Source organism: Camelus dromedarius, chromosome 19 (assembly GCF_036321535.1).
Source record: "Camelus dromedarius isolate mCamDro1 chromosome 19, mCamDro1.pat, whole genome shotgun sequence".
NCBI lineage: Eukaryota > Metazoa > Chordata > Mammalia > Artiodactyla > Camelidae > Camelus > Camelus dromedarius.
The window spans coordinates 2,026,415-2,046,213 of record NC_087454.1 but is presented as its reverse complement, the minus strand read 5'-3'; the positions used below and the strand labels follow the sequence as shown (position 1 = coordinate 2,046,213).

The 19,799-nt window shown below is 54.0% G+C and overlaps 1 protein-coding gene across 2 annotated transcripts in view; it reads left to right on the top strand.

Moving 5' to 3' along the window:
• SLC22A23 (solute carrier family 22 member 23) overlaps positions 1-19,799 on the top strand; it is a 128,364-nt gene that overhangs the window by 12,662 nt on the left and 95,903 nt on the right. For both annotated transcript variants that reach the window (XM_031435269.2, XM_064476143.1), the window contains exon 2: positions 18,525-18,628. In XM_031435269.2, the coding sequence (XP_031291129.2) occupies positions 18,525-18,628 (104 nt within the window). The remainder of the gene's footprint in view (positions 1-18,524; positions 18,629-19,799) is intronic.

Sequence of the window (19,799 nt, the reverse complement as noted above, 5' to 3'; positions counted from 1 at the left end):
CATCGACCACCGGCGGCGGCGGCCAGTCGAGCGGGGCCCCCGGCCAGAGAGCAGTCCATGCCTCTCAAGCCGCTGCTTTTCAGGGCTTTCGGTCACGGGGCCTTTTCTCCGAGTGAAGCTCTGTGCAGACAGAATTGGTCTTTTGGGTCTAGGCTTGGTGGGGTGGCGTCAGGGGCCCCTAGGGTCACCTGGGGAGCTTGCGGAACACCTGGGGGGCCTGGGCACCCGGTTTTTTTAGAAAGATCTTGGACATTTCCACGTGGTACAATGCCTCCCCCAGGGGACACGTGGCAGTGCCCGGAAGCACTTTGGTTGTCACAGCGGAGACGGGGGTGCTACTGGCATCTGGTGGGCAGGGACGGGGTGCTGCTGACCACGGGGCACAGGACAGCCCCCCGCAGCCAAGGGTGACCCGGCCCAAATGTCAGGAACACCAAGTCGGAGACACCCTGGTGCGGCTAGTACAGGAGTTCACTGTGCTCCCTGACCCCGCCCAGCAGACGGCCCGGGGTCAGCCCGGGTGAGACCGTGGCTCCCCTGCAGGGGGCGTCTCATGCTGCAGGGAGTGAACGACCACCCGGCTGGGCCTCGCCCCCCGAAGAAGGGTCTGCTGAGCGGATGAGTGCTGCAGCCCGAGGGTCCACACGGGGTCAGCCCAGCCTGGGAGGCCCCAGCGTGTTTACCTACAAACGGGTAGTGCCGGTGACCCACTCTTTAAATGGGTCCTTTGACCCTCTGCTTAGAACGGTGGTTAATTACTTGAAAAGGGAACATTTATTTGCAAGTAAAAGGTATTTATTTTCAACATGGCTCTCATTCAGACTCGCCTTTTCCATAATTAATTCCCATTAAGGAGGGTTGATAGTGTTTTCAGCGACAGGAAACGAGAGCTCCCCAGGGGACAGGGACACAGAGTGCTAGAGGCCAGAGCCAGACGCAAACATGGTTTACGGTATCTGAGTAACAGAGCTGGGTGGCCCCCTCTGCACAGGCGGGGCGCCCGGGGTGGTCCTAGCATGACATCCCCCACGACACGTGTCCCTCTGAAAGTCAGCCTGGTCACCAGGACTGCGGACCAGGGGCCCCTCCACTAACTGGAGCCGACCGCCCGGCTCCAGGGGGCGCAGACCCCAGGCGCCACCTGCCCATCTGTCCCAGCCAGCAAGATCCTTTGTCCTCAAGTGCTCACAGCACTGTCCGTCAGCCAGCCCACTGCTGTCCTCCTCCTGAGGCTCTGTGCCTGGCGCTCCTGGGTCCCTGGGGAAGAGCAGCCCAGGGCTGCAGGTGGGAGACGCAGCCGAGTGTCCGGGGCTGTGGGTGTCTTAGCTGGCTCTCAGCAGTAACTTTTGAGTAGGAAACAAAGATGCATCGACCAGCGGTCACCCAGTGAGAGGTCGAGGAAGGTGGGAAGGTGGCACGCCCTTGTCGGGGCCTGTCCGCAGCTCGGAAACTTCTGGGGCTGTGGCACGTTGAGCCGCCAGCTCTTCTGGGCTCCAGAGCAGGGTTTTTATTATTCCATTGTAATAGAAGATTTGTTTTTAATCTTTTCCTGGGAAGTCCCATAAGAAGCAGCTTTTCAAAAGCGGATATCATCAAGGCTAGGAGGGCGGTTTGCATTTTTTGGTTCCGTGTGCCGGCTGATAACAGGCTTGAGCTGAACTGAATTGTGGTTTAAGCATAAGCCGCGGCTTCACTCCGTAATTAGCTTCTCGCCTGCCATCTTGTTTTCCCGCATTTGTAAACTTGGTCCTGCTTTGCACAGAGTCTCAGATACGTGACTAAAGGGAGGCTGGTGGAGAAAGAAAAACTACAGCCAGTAACAGTCTGGGGGGGAACGGAAATGACCTTGAACAGGCGGAAGGTGACCAGAACTTAGAGGCTCAGTTACGATGCCAAGAGTGGGCTTTTCAGTCTTTAAAAGGCGTTTTCTCCTGCCGAGTGAGGACGACGGTGCTCAGCGCCTTCCGTTAGTGACCTGCTTCAATCTGTGCGCAGAGCAGAGTCATGGCCTCACCTGTGACGTTCTCGCGGGGAGGACCCACTCCTTTTGAGCAGCACGTCCCAGCTGCGCGCTGGCCGCTCTAAGCAGCCCCCCCCCCCCTTCTCAGCATCTGACAGGTGGGGAAACGGAGGCTAAGATGCTACGGAATTTGGCCAGCGGCACGGTGTTAATTATTCCCAGCAGGAGTGGGCGTGGGAGGAGAGTCAGCCCTCCAGGGCCCCCCTCCAGCCTGCAGACCTTAACGGAAGGAAATGCAGGTGGCCGGCTCCCACCGTTTTTGAACATTGATAAACCGTGGCGCTTTTCACAGGGTTTCTGCGTTTCTTCATGTTTGTGAGTCACTTGGCGTTTTGTCGGGATGCGTCTTTGTGGCCGGGCACACGCGTCCTCCCAGGATGAACGCACGCCTGTGGAAGCAGGTTAAGCAACCAGGGATGCACTTTCCTGGAGGGCGGTTTACGAGTTGGAAGTCCCACCACGTTCGGCATAAATGATGCTTTATCGTGGTGGCTGTTGGAGTTACTGAGCCAAAGAAGCAGGACCTCCCTGGAGGCAGCTCCACGCGTGGGTCGGTGGGGTTTCGGATGGCGGTTGTACACAGCAGCCAGGAAGCTTGGTTCCTTCAGGTTTTGTAAAAGCAGCCCTATGATTTGAAAAAAGACATTCTGAAAAATGATTACTTGGGGGCTTGGTCACGGACTGGCAGCCGTGAGCCGGGGTCGGCCCGGCAGAGACAGCTGTGCCGCGGGCAGGGCCGTGCGGAGCGCAGGGGGCCCGGCGGCCGGGGCAGGAGACCCGGGGCTCCATCCCTAGGTCTTCTCACTTCACCGCTCAAACCTCCACCTCCCGGAGCTACTTAGCCTCCTGGAACTTGATTTCTGAGGCAGAGATGCCGCTTAATGCATGGGCTTTGTGGGGATTAAGTGAAATGCCATCTTGGAGCTCCCTCTCCCAAGAGTGTGCACTTTGAGACCCGAGTCCTTTTCTCAAGAAGCCGCTGTTGGGCCGGGAGGGCGGTCCTCTTGTAAACGGCCTGATGCATCGTACATCTCCCACAGTTTCCCAGCTGTTAACTTGGCACCTTGAAACAAAACCTCTGGAAGGTCATGGGACGAAATTGAGATCAGCCCCGGCAAAGGACCGTCTAGGTGGTGTGTGGCCAGCCGACTGGGCCTCGGCCACGCGTGGCTACACTGCTTTCTCGCCTTCAGGAAACACCTGGGCGACGAGGCTTAGCTAAGAGGTGCAGCAGCTCCCACCAGGTATAAATGACCCGAGAGTTCATCTGGGCTCGTTCGTGTCTTTTCAGTCTGTTGACCAGTGACTGACCCAGAGTCTGCACCCTTGTGCTCAGGGTGCCCACCTGTGGGTGCCGTGTGAAACAAGGCTGGACCTGACGACCCCCCCAACGCCTCTGCACCCAGTCACTCTCTCCCTTTCTCTCCTCTGTCCCCTGAGCAGTGAGCTCAGGGATTTGGTCCTCTTCCTCAGAAAGGCTGCCTTCCTTTTTTTTGTTTGTTGGTTTTATTTTTTGGCAGGGGAGGTAATTGGGTTTATTCATTCATACGGTTATTTATTTGATGGAGGTGCTGGGGATTGAACCCAGGACCTTGTACATGCTAAGCACACGCTCTGCCCTCCCGCAAGGCTGCCTTCCTTGATCAGGGTGTTTCTAACAAGAGGGGCGTCAAGCTGGAGCCATTGTAAGGTCTAATTTCAGTTGATATTTGAGTTCCGCCCTTCTCTAACTCCGTGCCTGCCCCAAGGGCTGGCCTCCTTCCTGCCCCAGACTTCTGATCTCTTCCAGTGCACTTGTCTCTCCACTAACTCCCGAGCCCCTGCCTGGCCAAGGCTTGGAAAGTTCAGAAGCGGAAGTCGCGGCCAGACAGAGCCCCGGGCCCCTCCGATGTGCGCTCCCAGCATCTCAAGGGCACCTGCTGCCACAGCCTGTCTTCCACCCTTAGACTTGACAGCAAGGATAACACTTTCTGCCCCGTGTTTCCTGGGGTCCAACCGGTAATTAAGTCACTAAATACTGAAGCCGTGCCACCCTCTGAACACGCAGAGGAGCCCCCAGGGGCCTGGGCCAGGATGCCCCCGGTGGTGACACAGAGGGACATACCAATTTGTGTGAGGTCAGAACCTAAGAGCTGGGAGCCTGGCTTGAGCTTTGCGAGAAGCTGAAGCCGAGGGAGGGAGCAGGTGTCATGAGAGGCAGGAAGGCACGTCACGCGTCCTTTTCTCGTGTCTCCCCGTCAGGAGCGTGCTCTCCGGTGGAGAGCGGATCCAGGCAGAGAGGTCGGGCCCTGGAGGGGGTTTTCTGAGACCAATCCGGAAGACAGACCGTGCAGGCAGGGAGTGGTGTCCGGGACTCCAGCTCTTCAAGACAGGGCGTGCCTTCTGTGTTGAAGCAAAACATGACCGTTCACCTCCTGGGCTTGTCATTGATAGAACTGTCATTACACGATTTTATTTCACTTTGTAAAATTTTGGTAAAATATATATATAATTCAATTTACCATTTAAACCATTTAGGTGTATATATAGTTCATTAGCTCTAAGTACATTCACAGTGTGGTGCAACCATCACCGCCATCCATCTCCAGAACTTTTTCATCTTCGTAGACAGAAACTCCACCTGCTTCAAACTCTAACTCCCCATGCCCCTCCCTCCGCCCCAGCACCCACCGTCCTCTGTCTCTGTGAATCGTTCGACTCTAGGGACCTCATATAAGTGGAATCAGACAGTATTTGTCCTTCTGTGATGAGCTTATTTCATTGAACTTCATGTCCTCAGGGTTCATCCATGTTGTAGCCAGTGTCAGGATTTCCTTCCTTTTCAGGGCCGAATAGTACTCCATTGTGGAATATTATTTCACCACCTTTTCTGTGTCCATTCATGTGTCTGCAGACCCACAGGCTGCTTCTCCTTTCTGGCTGTTGTGAATAAAGCTGCTTTGCACATGGATGTACAGTTATCTGTCTGTGTCCCTGCTTTTGCGTCTTTTGGGTGTGTGGACTCCCTACAGGGTGCTGCAGAGGACGCACACGCCACTGGACTTGGGCTCGAGCGTCCTCCTGCCAGAGCGATGGGGACGTGCGGCGCAGGTCCATCTCTGTCCAAGGAGGCTGAGTTGCACACGGTGCCGCTTTTTGTTGTGCCTGACCTTTTGTGTATCATTTCCTGCGAGTATTTAGTGTTTGTCCGTCTGTTACCAATTAACCTTTACAGTCTCTGGCGAAGACAGAGGAGCATCATTGTCATTTTTATTTTCTCTGGTCAAAGGTGGAAAGCAGAGCCCTGTGCTTCCTTTGACTGCCCTTTGACACACATGAACAGCAGCCCTCCTCCCCTTGTGGAGATGCAGGGGTGGCAGAATTTTTACCCCAGGCTCAAAATCCCGAATTGTCACTTGCTCTAGTTTGTCTTATGACCGTAGATTAGGTCACAGGCCCAAGGAAAAGTCCAGGGCAACACCTCTCGTGCTGCAACCTGAAAACATGCCCAGTAACGTGTGTGTGTCGGGGGTGGTTTCCAAGGCCCCTGAGTTTGGGAAGTGCCGCCACAGAGCTCCCTCTTCGGGCTTCACGGTGCACGGGAATGGTAAAGGCCCTGAGAAGTCCTGCGGGAGAGACTCCAGCTCCACTCCAGCTGTTACCCAGATGAACAGGCATCGGTGCCCTTTCGAGCACCTGCAGAAAATGCCTCAGCTGCAGCCTTAGAAGTGAATGCGTCTTAAAGATGCAGTCACGCGAGGCAGGACAGTCCAGCCGCAGGTTCCATTTACGGTCTGTTCCCCTGTCCCATCTTTTGCTTCCTGTGAGCCCTAGAGGGAGGGAGAGGCGTGGGGAGTGCCAGAGGTGGTCCTGGTTCCCCCGTGACCAGCCGTGTAAGGGCTGTTCTCTGGAGCGGGTGGTTAATGGAACCTTTTCGTTTGGTCGTCTGTGAATTGCACCCTGTCAGAGGACGCCTTCGGCTGGGATGGTGTCCAGGTACCCTGGTTTAATTAGCAAGGCTGAGCCCACCAAACCCCAAACTCAGACGCAGTTAGTACTGTCGCAGAGAGAGCCGGTTTCCAGGGGGTTCTCGGGCTGCGCTGCTGCACAGGGTCCCGAGTGCCGTCGTCCCAAATGCACTCCCGGCAGAAGACGTCTCTCCGGAGCTGCCTGTCCCAGGCCAGTCGCCAGTGTTACACCCCGTGTGGTTCTGACTGGCCTGGCGGGTGATGGGGGCCCAGAACACCCACGCTGCCGTCGGGGGCCTACGTGGGAGACCATCTGAGGCCCAGCCTGGTTGCCTGCCGTCACTTTGGCCTGAGGGGTCTCTGCCCCTTCCTCCCTCCTCTGCCGGGTCTGCCCCCGGTTCCCCTCCCCTGTGCTGGCCGGGCTGATGCGGGTCCCTGGGGTCTGTCCTCGGGGGAACTGGTTCACAGCAGAGAGCCATCTCCTCGGGGAGACAATGCTGGCTGTGGCTTAAGGACACTTTTCGGTTTTATTTGAGGAAAACCTCGGAGAGCTGTCTATGAGCTTGTCCCAGGGAATGTCGGAGGCACTGGGAGTGGACAGCCAGGGCCCTTCCTCGGGGAAACTGCTCTGTCATGTTACCAGTTCAGCTCAGTGTTTTGGGGAGATTAATAGTTGGTTCAAGGGAAAAAAATGCAAACACCCTTTTGGTGGAATAGGGTTGTAAGCTTTTGAGAACCAACCTCCTTTGGTTGGTTCTTAAATGGTACATTTAATGACTGACAGCAGGACGTCTGGGACGTGGGGCTGTATGCTGTCCCATCTCTGCTGACGAGGTCAAAGCGAAGGGCGTCACATCCACACTCTGGGGAGGGACGTGAAGCGCGTGTGGACCCCGCGTGGGAGGCGCCTGGTCCCCCAGCTGTGCACACAGCTGTGCCCGGAGCACCTGCTCGCCCGCCCGCGCTCTGTGCTGGTGCCGGCTGTGCAGACAGGATGTCCCCATGGAAGCACCCCTGCACTGGGACCCGTCAGGGTCAGGCCCGAAGAGTGGCGCAGACTCTCAATATCCCGGCCCTTGGCAAAGCGGCTTGATCAGTTCTCAGTCAGGTGTTACTCACTGCCAGACAGAAGCCCCCACAGAGCTGCTTCAACGACACAGACGAGTGAGTCGTAGTCACGTGTGCCCGTGGTGACGCGAGGCACCTGCTTTAGATTAATTTTGACTCACCACACACCTGCATGACAGCTTTTATGACTCCTTTGTCATAGAGGTTGCAGCTGAGGCCCCAGGACGCGAGGTCACTTACCCCAGTCACGTGACATGAGTCAAAACTCAGGCCCGTGGGCCGGGCATCTGCGGTCACGCGATGCCCTGCTGCTCCCGCGGCCGCCCCCGGCCCAGCCCCCAGGTCAGCTCTACCTTCCGAGCCTCCAGCTCTTATTCATAAGACGATGCTCTTCCTCAGAGACCACGGTCAAACCAGAGCCCAACCCAGTGCAACGCAGGGAAAGGCCACGTTGGTAAAAATTCCACAATCAGTGTTCTCCCAGACTTCTGGTGAGTTTGGTAGCGGGGTGGGCGCCGCCGAGGGTTCTGTGAACCTTGTTCTAGTGGGTTGGCGTGGCTGCCTTCCTGGAGGAGGTGGTCATTTAGAGTCCCGGCTGTGCACTCCCAGCTAAAGGCAGACAAAGCAGACAACACGCTTGTCTATAAAGGCCATTCCCCTCGATGTCCTTCATGTCCTTTCTAGGTGGCTGGCCGGTGCTGGAACAGGAGAGCTGGTCGCTGCTCGGCCACTCTGATTCGTATGCTCATATAACCGCCTGACAAGCAGCCCGAGAATTGGTCTCAGCTAAAGTGCTGAGTTAATTTTTTAAAAACCCTTCATGATGCCAGGGCCTTGGACTGACAGATGACCGTGAGGCCCGGAGCTGGGCCACACACCCTTGTCCTGCTCGGCTGTGACTGCCCTGGCCGTTCTGCAGGAGAGCCACGTGTCCCTACACACAAGGGTGGCCTGTCAGGGGAAGACTTTCCACGGCTCCCGGGCTGGGCCGACTGCGGCCCAGGAGGCTTGGCTCGGCCACAAGCTTTTTTATTTTGAGCAAGTCATTTCCCCTCTCTGGGCTTCAGGTTTCTCAGTTTTAAAATTAGGAGGCTGACCTTGACTTTCCCGGCAGTTTGGTACTAAAATGCTATGGAAAGGTAAGCTCTGGGCATGTAAGTTTCGATGGCTGCCTTTTACTGCTCTCCTGCTGCTCACAGGGACTTCACGAGCTATTCTTGTCATCGTAACGATGAAGTAACAGCTACACCCGTCCTGCTTCCACCTGAAGACTGTCGAGTACTTGGCAGGACAAATGCTATAAACCGATAGCAATTTAATATAAACCAGAGAATTGTTTGTATTTGCATGAACGAGGGCTGTTTCTTTGAGTTTACTGGGGGGGGAGGAACATGAGTTTTAATCAGACGTGGATTTCTAATCTTCTCCTGAAGAGCTGTGTGACCTTGGACCAGTTGCTTCCCCTTGGCCTCAGTCTCTTCGCCTGTAAAGTGGACACGCCTGTAATAAGCCCAGGTTGTGGGACCATCATGGTGCCGGGAAGAGAACTGTTGTTAAAGCAGCGAGCCGTGTGCGCCCAGACCATGGTGGGCGCTTCACACGTGTTGAGACGATGCTTAATTTACATAATAGACTTGTTCTATTATGAGGGAATTATTCTTTTAAATAAATTTCTCATATATCCAATATTCTATTGACTTTTATAAGAAACCTGAAATTCTTTCTTCCTCGGGGAAAATTACTAATAGTGAAAAGCTTGGCAGAAACATTTAAAAACTAGATTGCCTGTATAAATTGTGTAAAATAATGATGTATGAATTATTTGAGTGCTATCTGAAGCAATAATCGCAGGGAGAAAGAGGGTTGAGAAGACGGTCATTGCCTCCTGGGTGCTGTCCCCTCGCACCTGCCCCATCCCAGACGTTGGCTTGGAGACTAGGGACGTGGTCCCTCTCTTCAGGGAACTCCCTGTCTACTGTCAGGGCTGCAGACTTCCCGCGAAGGGCTGAAGAGTAAACATCTTCTGCTTTGCAGGCCAGACGGTCTGTGTTGTAACCACGCAGCTCTGCACACGCAGCTGGGTATCGGCAGAGACGGCGCATGAACGCCAGTGCAGCCGGGCTCCAGTAAAACTTTATGTACAAAACAGGTGGCAGGGCCGCATTTGGCCTGCAGGCTGTAGTTTACCAGCCCCTGAGCTGGGAAAGAAAGATCCGTAAACAACAGGCAGTCGTGATACGTCGCGATAAAGTGTCTGGGTGTTAACCGTGCGTCCAGGACACCACAGAAGTACAGAGCAGGGATGCTAGGCAGAAGGTACTTCTCAATAGCGTTTATTAAGCCAGATAGAAATATGGAAATGTACTCACTGCGTCTTTCTAATTTTGGACCCCTTGTAATGAGTCGTGTGCTTGCCAAGGTAATAGACGCCCCTTGAAAGGGAAAGTGCCAGTGTTACAGAAAGTCTGCCATTCTGCAAGCCGCAGGTGATACATAATGTTAAATGATTTTGATTGAAATGAGTTTTATCCTTTGAATAGACATGGAGCCAGAAAAACTAGGGTGTGTGTGGATACTGTGGGATGGGCAGAGGGCACTGAGGCTTGGGGGAGCTGCTGGTGGCCGCAGGCAGGCAGGGGGCAGGCCGGTGCACAGAGGGGAGCAGTGAGTCAGGCACACAGGAACTTCACGGGGCTGCGCTAAGGCAGGGTCACTGCCTTCCAGGCAGTGCAAAGGGAAGGGACCAGGCACTTGTTTTCGCAAGTGAAAGATAAGTTTCCTTCCCGGATCGGATCGATCACCTGCGTCATGAGATTCTTCTCATTCCAAGGATTCCCTGATCCTATGGTGAGAAGTTCCCCACACTTGGCTCCTTTCCAGAATTAGGTGTTAAAGTCCAGTTTTGCTCTTGTACTGTATCCTCCTGAAAGATGCCTTTTAGTAACACATGAAACAAGCTTTTAATTTCTCACTTAGAGCCTTTCAGTTACTTAATATCAATGATGGGCTGGAAGCCGGTGTGTCGATCTCACTTGGGTGAATATTTCCTCAGGTTGAATGCTAAGGGCTGTGCAGTTTTTTTTCCCCCTCTTTCTTTCTGGCTTTGCAATAGCCCTCTTTAATTTATAGGGTTTCCTCTTAATTTCCCTTCTTCTTTGAGGTAGTAAACTATGCATTGCAGGATTTAGAAATACTCTCCAAGATGTTGGTTGAAAGAAGGGCATTGCTTATTCATGATCTCCACCGCCCGTGGGGTACGTGTTCACCGTCCCCCCGTGCCAGAGAGGGCGTTGCACCAGGCAGTGTCAACCCCTGCCGAGAGCTGTATATACACCCTTGTTTCCTTTAAGAAGAAGTAAAGGGAGCTTGAGTGCCCGGTGTCGTCTCCCAGAGACGATTCTGTGCCGCTACTTAGGGCCTGTGTAGGTGGTTAATTTTCTGTATTTTCCCTTTTAAATTCTCTTCAAAAAAATTATTTATTTATTGAAGTATAGTTGATTCACAATGTTGTGCTAGTTTCGGGTGTGCAGCACAGTGAGTCGGTTGTACTGGTATGTGTGTATACATCTATATTCTTTCCCCCAATTCTTTGTCATTATATTGCAAGATACAGAATGTAGTTCCCTGCGCTGTAGAGTAAATTAGAGGTTTTATGTCTCCAGCCCTTTAAAAATGGTCAAATTCAGCAAGAACTGGGAAAGCCCCCAATGGTGACAACTGGAAGCAATTGTTTCCGGCTGTCTCCCTCCGGGGAAGGCGGTGCTCCAGGGAGAGGGCGGTGGAGTGAGGGTTGTCGCGGGAAGGAAAAGAGACCAACACAGAGGTCACCGCGAGAGGGTTGGAATGCATCTGAAATGATGGCCTTAGTCAAAAATGGGGCCACGTGAAGCTGGAGAGGTGGACCAGCTGTGACGCTCGCCCTGCACACGCATCTCCGTCAGCAGGCGCCGGCCCGTCCAGCTCTTGCCCTCGGCGAGCCGTGTTTGGGTTTTTGGCACCAAGTTGGGGGAAAAAAAGAAAGTGGAAGTGCCATTTGAGCCGCACTTAATGACAAACAGAAACAAAACTAAAAAGGAAAAGAAAAGAAAAAGTTCTCCCGGCGGATCTGGCAAGGTCGTTCGTTATGTCGTCCGAGGAAGCTTGCAAGAGTGCCAGCTCTAATTGGCAGTTGTGCTGGCTACTGCCGGCAGTGAATCTTCTAAAATTGGAGGATGAGCTTAGAGGCAAGAAGCAGAGAGTAATTTGGGGTTTTCAAAACATGCGGCATTTCCTGAATTTTGATAGTCTTTTAGGGGAAAAGAAATCCAAATACTGCTAGATTAAAAAAAACCCGCTGAAAATCTCAGGCCAGAGTAGGCTGCCTAGAAGTTGAGAAGCTGATGGTGGCTACTGTGCTCCATCAGCTCAGCTCACGTGACCAGTCTTCAGGATGGAGTGCGCGCGTGCGTGCGTGTGTGCGCGCGCGTGTGTGTCTGTGTCTGTGTGTCCGAATGTCTGTCTGCCTGTGTCTGTATTGCCACGTCCATTGTCTCCAGTTAAGAAAGGCAGAGCAGGGCAAATCCTCAGTGCATGAAGCGGGGCTTCATGAGGGGCCACTCAAATGCTGCTTTAGGGGGAGGAAAAGCTTGCAGAAGAATGCTGACCCTGCATTTCTCTAAATTCTCACAACTCAGTCAGGAGTTTTGGTTTATTTAAGCTTTTGAAATGTTAAGCGGCCTCATCCCCTTTGTAGTTGGAGAAGAAATGTTTCCTTTTATCTCCACTGACTCCTTGGGTTTAGAGCAGACTTTGCCTTAGTAACTGGTGAATCCCTCGTGGTTTCTGATGGACTGAGCTCCAATGGGGGTCTTGGGGGGCAGTTTTTCACTTAGTTCCCTAAAAAGCGTTTTTTGCTTCAGTCAGTGAGCGTTCACATCAGTAAACGAAGACCTGGTTTGTTTCCAATCACTTTGCAAACGAGCTTCTGGGGGCCTGAGTTCCTAGGTTGTGTTAAATGCGTATTCCTGAAAAGGTGAGGAGGTTTTTTGGTGGCTGTTTTTTCGTTTTTAATGGTTTTTGTCTCACACCCACCACCCTCACTTCCACCTACCACTGTGGCAGTACCACCTACACTACTTCTACCTGTGTCTTTTGCTCTCATTATGAGGTTTGTAGATTTATTGTAGAAAGTTTGGAAGAGTCAAGGAAAGTATAAAATTGAAAATAAAACTCAAGCCTCCAGAAACAGTCACTTTAAATATTTTGGGGTGTCTCCGTGCATACGTCAACGTCTCTTCTGCTCACACTTTCTTTTTTCCCAGACTCTCTCATCCTGTTATGTCCTGAGCATTTTTCTTGCTCGTTAGCTTTCAAAGGCAGAAATGTTAGTGCTGTGTAGCCTTGCTGGACCTAAGTCAAGGTCCCATCTTTTCACTCTTACAAATGACAGCCAGTGAACAGCACTGCACCAGGACCTCTGTGGGCATCTCTGATAATCTCTTTGGGAAAGAATTCCAAGAAAGGAAGGTGCTGGGATAGAGTGTTCATGGGACGCGTGTTGCTGGATGGCCTTCCAGAAGCACAGTGCCTCCCAATCCAGGTTTGACCCCCTTTACTTCTCCTCCATCTTTGGGAAATTAAAAAAGTTTGTTTTGAAAACAAAATACTGAGATTTGATTTTCACTAGCGGAGTTGATCATTTCCCTTGTGGTTTGTTTGTTTGTTTGTTTTAACCATTTGTTTCGCATTTTGTTAGCTGTCGGGCGCTTCACCCAACTCTAGTTGGAGTATCAGTCTACGCTGCTGTGCGAACACTTACTAAGGATAGTAACCCTTTGGATATTGTAGGGGAGGGCAAAACCTTTCTCCTCCACCCTCTCGTTCTGCATCTGGGGCCCGGGAAACCAGACTGACGAAAGGCGGCTGGACGGGGGGAAACGAAACGGTTCATTGCCACGTGCAGCTGCACACGGGAGCGCGTGGGGACCAGTAACTCAAAGGGGTGGCTGGACCTTGGGCTCAGGGAGCATCTTAGCAAAAGAAAAATATACTTGTAGAGAAACAAGGAGGCAGAGGAGAAGGGGTTCAGGCTTTTAGGAGCGGCGAGCTTGAGAGGGAGCAATGTGAGGGAACCAATGGAAATGAGGGTTGTTTTAAGGAGGTTGTTCGCAGACATATCTCGGGGCTGACTTTCTGTGACTTCCTGTCTTCACGGCCACAGAACTTCCCCGGGGAAGGGGATTCATGTCCGTGCTGGTTTCTCACAAGTGTCTGCTTTTAGGCAGATGAGGGGAGCTCAGAGGCGGCTTCTTTCTGTCTCTGCTGATTCTCATTGGCCTCCTGCTCCAAGTCATCCTTATGCCAAAGTGGCATATTCTGCAGTGTCCTGTTCTGATCTCGCTGATGTATTTTACAGATTTAGGTCTTCACAGTTTTGTTTTATGGTATTTTTGATGCATGGAGGTTTTAGATAATAAGTAAAATGAATAAATAATTAAGGAGTAACAGATAAACTTATAAAACCCAGCATCGTTGCCTTGGGCAGTTTTTTTCCCCTCGGTTTTTAGCCTTCGGGACTCTCTCCCCCCTGCAAAATTGGACAAGTCATCTTTTTCCTTCCGATTTTTTCAATCTTCTTGTTTTGCATTTGACTTTGTCCTAGTACTCACTGTTGCTGAAAATAAGATTGTTTTCCTCGTCTCCCGTTTATTTTCTGTCTTCTTTAGGAATTCCATTCGTTTCCTTGGTGAGCATTCCTCTGCTCTGGCAAGTCAAGCAATTAGATGACTCCTTGGAAAATAATATAAATTTTATTTCTTGTCGCTTATCCTTGAGCTGTGTAGGTAGAGAAACAGTCAACCAGATTTTCTGTAACTTCCGTCCTTTTTCATGAACAGAACACATGAAGCTAAGATTGAGGTCACTTTTTGGGGTCAGTTCCCTCACCGCGAGGGCAGCACCGTGGGTGGACCCTGGTCTTGGAGCAGTGGCAAAGGAAGCAGGCCTGAGATGATGAAATAGGGCCGTGACTTCAGCCACTTCACAGGCTCGTTAAACCCGCTGACCAAGTGATGAAGTGTGTGCTTAGAGGGCTGTCCTCGCTGTTGTGCAGGGAATGGCTTTGAGGGGTCAACGCACAGAGACCCTTGCCCCCTTCCTCCGGACACTCCATCCCAGGGAGCTCTGATCGTTACATCAGTGCTCACTGAACTGTGAGAGCCTGTGGCCAGGGCCTCCCGAGGGTTGCCTGGAGCAGGTCCCGAGGTCTGGCCAGTCCCAGGACTGTGTCACGGTTGGGAGGCTGGGGAATCAGGTCACTGTCCACCCGAGGCTCTGGGATCACACCTTAGCCACCGCAGACTGAGCCCTGCCTGATCTGACCGCCAAACAGCCGTGCCACGTACTCTCCGCTTAACGCTCTTCCTAATTCAAGTCATCCCCAAAATTAGAACTAGGCTGTGCACTGAAAGCTGTTTTGGGGTTTGCCAGTGCGCAGCAGAACCTCAGTCCCGTGTGAAACCTTAGTGGTAAGGGAGTCCGGAAGCGGTATCTTTCTGCCTCCCAGCACCCCCTGCAGGAACACACCCCGAAGGATGCTGAGTGAACCCCACCACATCCCCACAAATCAGGCCATCCACGGTGGTGCTGGAGTGGGGGATGGGTGCAGGGTACGCTTCGAAGGGGGCTCCCCTCGAACTGGTGATTGACTGGTGTTGGGGGTGCGAGAAGAGGGAGGCGATGGGGTGATAAAGTCAGAGACAAAACCCACAACACCGAGTCCTGGTTCTGCACGATTTAGATTTTTAACGTCCCTCTGCCTTTGCTTAGTGGAATGACCGATTTCTGTGTCTTATTGATAGTGGAGCAAATTTTGAAAGAAGGTGAGTTCAAAGCTTCCTCATTCTTCTGAAATCCTGTTGGAGATCATACCATCCCTAAGCATATTTTATTTTTATAGAAGCAGAGCTCGAGCAAGGGCTGCCATCCCAGGGGACTCCCGGCCCCACCCGGTGGGGGGGGGGACTGAGCCTCGGGGGGCAGCTCCCAGGCTATAGGGATGTCAGGTGGATCCCCAGGCAGGAGGAACTTTATCTTGGGGAGCCTGCTGGGGTCTGGGGTCGGTCTGCTTGTTGGCTCAGAGATGCTGTCTGCTCCAGAGCCTGACTGAGGGCGTTAAGGTGCCAGGCGGCCGCCCTGTCCTGGGTGCCCCCACCCCCCGCCCCCCGAGGCCGAGGACCCAGTGCCGGCAGACACGTCTGACCAGGCTTGCTTCCTTTCCTGCTGGCTGTGTCTTTTCCTTCTGTCTCTCTCTACTGTTTTAATTTTCTACCCTTGCCCTGTTCGTGGGTAGAGCTCGCACCCAGGTGACTGCAGGACATCTCACCATGTAGCAGTTAAACTGGGTCGTGGCGCCCAAGGCCAGGGAGGGTTCTTGTTCAGGGGGCTGAGCTCACGGCAGTCCTGGAAATTTCCCCACCTCCCTGAATGCTTTTAGGAAACCTCTCTTGTCCCCCGGCTGTGTAGTGGCAGCAGACTGTGTGCCTCTGCACCACTTAACCTCAAATAAGCTCATCAGTGGAAGTCTGGGTGGAGACAGGAGGGCTGATTCTCGGCCACAGAGCCAGCAGCGGGTGCCCACCCCCGGGCTGCAGCCTGGGCTGGGCGTGCCCTGCTCCCGCCAGGAATGCGCCGGGCAGAGGCACAGGAAGGCACGATGTGACTGGATCGTCGTGGTGGCTGGTGTTGTGAGCACCTCCCCTCCCAGTGAGCCAGGCGTGCTTGGAGACGAGGGTCTCACTCTTGGAATCGATTACTTTGAGGGCAGAGAGGAGAGAAAACGATTTAGAAACCGCCTCCGAAGGTGTAGACCAGGCTGGGGAAGCAGAGCACGCGCACACCAGGACTCCCGGCGCGGCAGCTCGCATTAAGGGGGCAGAACCTGCCTTTTCGAAGTTGCACATGGTTGCACCTTAAAAGGTGCTTATTATTAAAAATACATTTTCTCCTAGAAACAACACATACGTGAGTGTGGGTTTTCCGGGCTGGCCCCCACAAGCCACCGAGGTCACATCTAGTTTTCTAGTTTTCCGCGTCTGCTGCATGAAGCAGTTGTCAGCCCTGCTCTGTGTTTCCTGTAGCCCTTGACCGCCCACCCCCCCACCCCCACTCTTGGGCGCTGATTGTTTGAACCCCAGCCCAGGACTGCGATGCCAGCCATTCACCGTGGGCAGGAAGGGCCATGAGGGCCACCTGGAGGGCTTGATAAACCACCTGCCGCGCTTCCCTCCAGACTCCTCCCTCGGGGTCTGGCCTAGGCCCATGGATGGGCACTTCTAATGCCGCCCCGGGTGGTGCTGATGCTGCGGGCCCTGGAGCAGGCGTGGGAGGACGTCGATCCTGTAGAGAACTCCCGCGTCTGAATTCCTAATGACGGGATCTGGGCAGCCAGCAGTGCCCTGCTCCCCAAACACACAAACAGACCTCAGCGTCAGCAAACCTTAGCCCCTTCTGGGCTGATGGGGCTGGCGGGGCTGACCGGGCTGGCGGGGCTGGCGGGGCTGGCGGGGCTGGCGGGCCGTGTGCTCCGTGCCTGCACATCTCCCCACTACTTCCTGAGCCTGGACATCCTGGCCCAGATGCCACTCTGGAAGCAGATGAAGTAGAGGACTTGGTCACTCTCCCCAGGTCCCTGGAAGGTTGAGCGTGCCTTGGGGGCACCAGTGAGCAAGTGTGTGTCCCAAGGGGTCCAGAGGACAAGGTGGCAGGCGGCTGGCTTCCTGCTCCGTCTGGGCCAGCGCCTCACTCTGCGGTGACTGATGCAGAGCTTGGCTCTTCCCAAAGCTGGGGCCGGCTGCAGGCTCTCCGGGAGGGAGGAAGCGGGGCAGGAGCTGAGCAGACAATGACCTAGAGGACCTCCTACACTATACGGGAGACCCCCGAGCAACGCAGGGGCACAGGCACCCATCCCTACGTGCACTGGAAAATCCACGTATAATCTGTGGTCCACCCTGTACCTGAGGCTCCGCCGTGTCTGCAGATTCACCGACCTCGGACTGAGTTGTACTGAGTGTTTACCATTGAAAAAAGTCTGTGTAGATGTGGACCAGGGCCATTCAGACCCACCCTGTTGTCCAAGGGTGGGCTGTGCTCCAGGTCTCGAGCTGGCCCGACTGTGGGGAAGGATGGAGGAGGACAGACGAAGACCAGGTCTCAGCCCAGGCCACCGCACGCCTGGCCCGTGCTCCCTGCCTCTGCCTCCCGCGCTCTGTGCTGACATCTCAGTGTCCTCACCTCAGGCGTCTCTTTCCCTCCTCCAGCCTTTCCAGCTCCACTGACTGGAGTCCAAGTCCGGCACTGGCGCCTCAGTCACTTCCCTCCACTGGAGGAGGCGTCAGTACCACTGCTGGGGTGATGGCGGGGTGGGGAGGCGGCTGCCGTCTTCACAGCGTCACCAGTGGAGACCCCCGCGGTCTGCCCCTTGGGCCGGACGTCGGCGTTTGTGGACTGAGTGCTGCGTCCTCCCACGTGCTCCACCTGGACAGGCGTCACTTCGAGGGGATAGACAAAGCACTTCTCTCTCGCTTCTATAAAAGGAGGAAGGAAAAACTAAGGGTTGTTTTAATTTATTTTTTAAATAATAAAACTTAGTTGTAAGAATAATCTAACTACATTCGCCCATTGATTGGCTTTCTCTCCACGTGGAGCTGGTACCTTTACTGTGGATTGTTGGAAAACACCAGGGACACTTACAAGGAAAAAAATAAGAATGCTCAAAATTGCTATTTCAACATTTACTTTTTATTTTTAAGATGACTTAGGAAGTTTGGGGAGTTTTGAGGGATGGAAACACAAAGGTTACTTTTAATATCATCATGTTATGATAATCCTGTGCAAAAAGCTGGCAGGGGCTTCCTACCTGCAGGGCCGTGTGACAGCCCTGTCAGTGACCGGGGGTGCCCGGCCTCCCTCTCCCGCCGGCCACCTTCCCTGTGGTGTCAGGGACAGAAGGAACACCATCCCCAGATTTCATGGCGCTGTCATACCCTGCAGAATTTATCATTTGTCCTGGACTAAAGTCTTACACTGCCTTCTGTAGGCAAACTATACTTCTTTTGTGTTCCTTTGTTTTTCATTGAAGTATAGTTGATTTACAGTGTTGTGGTAGGTCCAGGTGTCCAGCAAAGTGATTCCATTATGCATATACACATTATTTTTCAGATTCTTTTGCATTCTAGGTTATTACAAGCTACTGAATATAGTTCCCTGTGCTGTGCAGTAGGCCCTTGTCGTTTGTTTTATTTTTAGTAGTGTGTATCTGCAAATCCCAAGCCAAATTGTATTTCTCGTTATGGGATTTTCAGAAACACTGAAGCGACCCTGAGTGGTATGCACGTGTGACAGCCGCAGGCGGTCAGGCGGTGTCGCGACCCCGACCGCGGTCCCGTGCCGCCGCGTGGCTGACTGGCCTGCGTGTGCTCCTGTCTGACCTGTTTTCTGTTTGCCCCCTCTAGTGGGACCTTGTGTGTGATAGCGCCTGGAGGGTCCACGTCGCTAAGTTCTCCTTACTGGTTGGATTAATCTTGGGCTACCTGGTAACTGGATGCATTGCTGACTGGTGAGTACCACCCAGCCTGCCGCGCGAGGCCGGGACCCCCGCCGGCCTCTGCAGCCCGACGGCGCGGTCAGCGCGAGCTTCCCGCGCCCCAGCCTTCCCTCTGCCCCGTGTGGTGCCACATCAGGCGCCTGGGCTGCCCCCGCCCCGCAGAACGCAGAGCTAGAGCCTCGGCCAGTGCCCGCGCAGACCCTGCTGGAGTGGGGCTGAAATTCACTGCAGTTCCCCAGTGGCTGGAGTCCAGCAGAACCGGCTCGCAGCCCCAGCCCCGCTGCCCCCGCCAGGCAGGGTTCACTTAGGAAGAGCCTGAGGACGTAGTTTCAGGGCTCCAGGGCCTGGACCCCAAGCGGGTGGACGAACAGGAGGCATAGAGTAATGGGGAGGGGGAGCCGAGACCCTTCCCCTCAAGAACTGAATGAGTAGGGCTGTGCTGACGCAGCCCAGATTTTAGAGAGGAACCCCCTTGTCATCGGCCTGGCCGGAAGATGCCCCTGCGGGTCCACAGGGAGCGGGACCTTGAAAAGTGGACAGCATTTGGGTGACAGATGGGCAGTGCAGGCAGAGGAGGAGAGGTGACCAGAGGCGACAATGAATATGTGTTACTTGGGTGGGTGTGGGGGCCAGGTGTGCAGTTCAGGGTGACGTGAGAGGCTGGTCAGATGGAGATGCAGGGTGGGCGGGGAGCCAGGGCTGTCCACGTTCCTTGGCTCCTGGCCCCATTCGTGATCACAGTAACAGTGACAGTATTAGTAGCCCTCACTGAACTGACCGCTTGCTGTCGCCGGGCGCTGGGCTAAGTCTGTCCGGGCACCAGCACGGCCCGTCCTCAGCGCCCCGTCAGGTCGGTACTGCTGTTTCACAGTGCAAAACCGGAAGCACAGTTTAAGTGAAACCCCAGGTTCACTGAGCTTTTAGGTTGGAGACTAAGCCTGTGGTGGCCCCGAGCCTCCCCCTACCACCCTGGGTGTGGACCGTCCTGCGGCGTTTTGACCTGAGCCGCTCGGTGCTCACAGGCCCGCAGCGGCGACACCTCTGAGCAGGGAGGCGGTGGCCCTGTGTTGATGGGATTTTCAGGTGACAGGGCTGCTCCAGGAGAGAGGCGGGGGGTCCTGTCCCCCCCCACCTCACCCCCGCAGCCCCCGACATTCTTGTCTCTTTAGGGGAACTTTTTTGT